The sequence below is a fragment of the Rosa rugosa genome, chromosome 5 (assembly GCF_958449725.1).
Source record: "Rosa rugosa chromosome 5, drRosRugo1.1, whole genome shotgun sequence".
Taxonomy (NCBI): domain Eukaryota; kingdom Viridiplantae; phylum Streptophyta; class Magnoliopsida; order Rosales; family Rosaceae; genus Rosa; species Rosa rugosa.
In genome coordinates this window covers 51,398,441-51,403,065 of record NC_084824.1, presented here as the reverse complement: position 1 = coordinate 51,403,065, position 4,625 = coordinate 51,398,441, and the positions used below count along the sequence as shown (strand labels likewise).

Below are 4,625 nucleotides of genomic sequence, written 5' to 3'. Positions count from 1 at the left end.
CGCCTCAGAAAAGACCGAATCGCAGTCAGTGCTGTCAAGCGTCAACGCCGTCCCGAAGTACACCCCTAGGCTCGGGCGCCGCCGATCGCCGCAGACAACGCCTCCACCACCATGCCGCTGGAGTCCAACCCCTTACGTCACCAATCCGGCTCCGCCTCCTTCTTTCTCCGTCAAGAGTTTGGTCGTGGTTTTGGAGGGGGAAGGGAGAGAGAGAGAGAGAGATTGGTCGTGGTTTTGGAGGAGAGAGAGTTTGGTCGTGGTTTTGGAAGAGAGAGAGAGAGAGAGAGAGAGAAGACCCAGAACGAAAAAAAGAAAAATCTGAAAGGGTATTTTAGGAAGTGTAGGAAAATGTGAGTTGAAATATTATTAAAAATATGAAAGGGTGTGTGGTTTATAAATAGGGGTGTGCAAATTTCACCCCCTTAATTAAATACCATCATGCTGCCATGTGGATCTTTTTTATCTAGCTAGTTTGAACTCATTCCCACTCGTAGTGGATTTTTTTTTTCTTTTATGATATATGGCCTGCAAAGGAAAAATTTGGTTTGGTGCATGTTCAAATTGTTCTTTACATCGGAATAATTACATGGTTTCTTATGTTTTTGTTAGGCTGTGATTTTGATCTATGTGTTTTGAATTTGTAACTTTCGATCTCCATATATTTTAGATCCAACATTTGAAGGATCCGGATCCTCTCCTTGACTGGTTGTTGTCTTTGGCTTTCCATCTCAGCCGTAAATTACATATCCGAGGGCCATAAAAACTCCCTGTCAACAAAATATGCATTAAACGTAGAACTTAGAATTCTACTGTTAAAAAATCATAAACGCCGTTTACATAAATCTTTATGGATGGTGCTTCCATCCTCCTCGCCTGGGATTCAACTTAGAATTCTACATTTGAAGGATCCGGATCCTCTCCTTGGTTGGTTGTTGTCCTTGGCTTTCAATCTCAGCCTTAAATTACATATCCGAGGGCCATAAAAACTCCATGTCAACAAAATATGCATTAAACGTAGAACTTAGAATTCTACTGTTAAAAAATCATAAACGCCGTTTACATAAATCTTTATGGCTGGTGCTTCCATCCTCCTCACCTGGGATTCAAATTTGCTCACACTATCCTCTAGGTGGTGATACCACTACTCAATAAAAAGCTGCTATATGTGATAATTCATAACTATTACTAACTATGGTTGACTTAATTATCAGGAGAGAGAAAAAGAGATTTGATAATAACAAAACTCTTATATTTTATTATTTTTTCTCATCCCTCTTATCTTCTTCTCCACCCTCATCTTCCTCGTTGATCTCACCGAGTCAACTTAGCCTCCACATTCATGCGACTCATCCAACCCATCAAGTCCTACATTTTTTCTAATCACCACCCTCTCTATCAACCAAAGAGTTCATGACCTCGTCTCACGCCTCACTTTGGACGAGAAGATCTCCCAACTCGTGAATTCGGCCACTCCGATTTCTCGACTTGGTATCCCGAGTTACGAGTGGTGGTCGGAGGCTCTTCACGGTGTCGCTGATGTCGGCAAAGGCATCTGTCTCTATGGCACCGTCCCCAAAATCCCAGTTGTGGTTCTTGGTGAATGTTGTTTTTATGTTAGTCTGCTTGGCTCCTTGTCACCGCAGTCTTTCATCAAGTACATCAATTTGGTTCCTTGTTTGAAATGCAATTTTGTGCTTCTTGTTAACATAGCATCCATGGAAGCAAAAGCTTAAGAATCAAGAAGAAGAAGATGAAGCTTACTAGAAGTGAGAGAGAGAAGCTTAGAAAATATCTAAACGATCTTTGCAATAATGAAAGTCACAGTCAGAATTATTACAAGCCTACTATTTATAGTAGTCAACCGAAATCAAACCCTAACTAACTTTCCTAATTACGTATTCTATTACAGGCTGTAAAAAATCAAAACCATGTATAAATCCACATCAGCATAGTGACTATAGTAGCTGCCAACTTTGACTAAGGAAAGCTAGAGAAAATGGTTGACTCGGTTAACACCTCCCCTCAATCTTAGTGGGGCTCATCACACTGAGATTGGTACAATGCTCCTTGAACACAGGACTATGCAATCCTTTTGTGAAGACATCAGCAGTTTGTTGAGATGTAGGGACATACTGAAGCAGCAAGTCATGTCTTTGAACACGTTCTCTGACAAAGTGAAAGTCATTGTCAAGATGTTTGATCCTGGAATGAATCCAGGATTGGAGCATAATGCAATTGCAGACATGTTATCAGACTTGAGTAAAGGAGGTGCAGGTATCCTGATGTGTAGGTCACAAAGCATGTGTCTCATCCATGATATCTCAGCAGCAGTATTAGCAAGTGATCTATACTCAGCCTTAGTAGAACTCCTGGAGACAAATCCTTGCTTTTTAGATTGCCAGGACACTGGACAATGTCCAAGATAGAATATGAAACCAGTAGGAGACCTTCTTTGATTTATTTCTCCAACCCAATCTGCATCACAGTAGCCTGTAATATAAGTAGGAGATTTTCCATATTTATAAAACAAGCCATGATTGATAGTTCCTTGAAGATATCTCAGAATTCTCTTTACTGAAGCAAAATGTGCATCAGTTGGGAAAGACATGAATTGACATACTATGTTTACAGCATAAGCAATGTCTGGTCTTGTAAAAGTAAGATATTGCATACCACCAACAATGCTCCTATAAAGAGTAGGATTAGACAGAATTGTTCCTTCATCTTTAAGCAACTGAGCATGAGGTAAACATGGTGTATTGCAGTCTCTACAGGTTTCAGGACCAGCCTTCTGAATAAGCTCCTTGGCATACTTTTCTTGAGACAAGAAGAGTCCTTTCTGTTTATACCTGATTTCAATTCCCAAAAAGAATGACAATGGACCAAGATCTTTCATGTCAAACACATCACTTAACTCAGAAATGATAGATGTAATTCCAAGTTTATCTGATCCTGTTATAACAAGATCATCCACATACAATAGCAAAGCCACCACACCATGATCAGTGGTTTTCACAAACAAACTAGGATCAGAATGAGAGAATTTAAATCCTAGTGCAGGAAGAAAGCTAGTGATTTTTTCATTCCAAGCACGAGGAGCCTGCTTCAATCCATAAAAAGATTTTTTCAAGTGACAAACATACTCAGGATGAACAGGATCAGTGAAACCTTGAGGTTGGTGCATATAGACTTCTTCCTTAAGATCCCCATGCAGAAATGCATTTTTGACATCTAATTGTCTTAACTCCCAATTGTTCATTGCGGCAAGAGCAAGAATAAGTCTCACAGTGCTATGTCTCACAACTGGACTAAATGTTTCATCATAGTCAAGACAAGACCTCTCTCTTGACTGTATCCTTGAGCCACAAGTCTAGCTTTATACCTTGAAATGCTACCATCAGGGTTCTTCTTAATTTTATATATCCACTTACTTCCAACAATGTTTTTACCGTCAGGTAAAGGCACCAAATCCCATGTACCTTGTCTTTGCAGTGCATGAACTTCTTCAACCATTGCAAGATCCCACTCAGGAATGCCAACTGCAGCCTTGAAATTCTTAGGTTCAACAGGATCTGATACATCCATTATAGAGGTAAAACCACAGAAGTAGGCAAGTTCATCAAGAAGATTATGCTGTACAATACAAGAATAGGCACAAAAATCCTGAAAAGTCTTTTGTTTGATGATACCATTCTTTGCCCTAGTTAGCATAGAATGATTATTATAAGCCTGAGCAGTGTCATCAATGAATTGAAACTCATGTGGAAGATCACCATAAATGTCTATACTAGCATTCACACCTTGGAGAGCAGAATTGTTATGCAAGTCTAGAGAACTATTATGAGTACCAGGAAAGATCTCACCAGAATGCACCATTTCAGCACCTTGATCACCATTATTTCTTGAACTATTATCAACATTGTTATCACGAGTAGAGTTATCACCAGAAGCAGAAGGAGTAAAGTTATCACCAGAAGCAGAAGAAGAACTACTACTGACCCCCCCCCCCCTGCAGCTATAGATGGAGGACCAGCCAATGGCTGAGAAGAAGCTTTAAATGGCAAAACTACTTGTAACTGGTTAGGATGAACAACAGGTAACATGGATGGAGAAGATGATGAAGAAGTAACAGATGGAGTAGGACTAGACACAGAAAATGGATATGAGGAAGAATGAGTGGACTAAGACTTTGTGGCAGATGAGGAGGGGGAAGAAGAAAATATATGGTAAGGGAAAATTGTTTCATCATGAATAACATGTCTACACATCCATAGTTTATTCTGCTCAATATTGAAACAAAACACCCCTTTATACCCCAAAGCATAGCCAAGAAAAACACACAGAGAAGTACGAGGCTCAAGTTTATCATGAGTATAAGGTCAAAGGTAGGGATAACAAGCAGTTCCAAAAACCTTGAGAAAAGACAAATCAAGAGCAGTTCCAAATAGCTCAATATAAGGAGAAGACATTTTCAATGACTTACAAGGCATTCTATAGATAAGATAACCAGAATGAGCTACTGCATGAAACCAGAACATTTTAGGAAGTTTGGCAGCAGTCAATAATGTAATACACGTTTCAGCAAGATGCCTGTTTTTCCTCTAAGCAACACCATTTTGCTGAGG

At 39.7% G+C, this 4,625-nt stretch overlaps 1 protein-coding gene across 1 annotated transcript; it reads right to left on the bottom strand.

Moving 5' to 3' along the window:
• Positions 1-1,852: 1,852 nt before the first annotated feature.
• Positions 1,853-3,259, bottom strand: LOC133708164 (uncharacterized mitochondrial protein AtMg00810-like). The gene has a single exon (XM_062133618.1). It carries the CDS (start codon positions 3,257-3,259, stop codon positions 2,042-2,044), a length of 1,218 nt encoding a protein of 405 aa, XP_061989602.1. The 3' UTR covers positions 1,853-2,041.
• Positions 3,260-4,625: the final 1,366 nt, after the last annotated feature.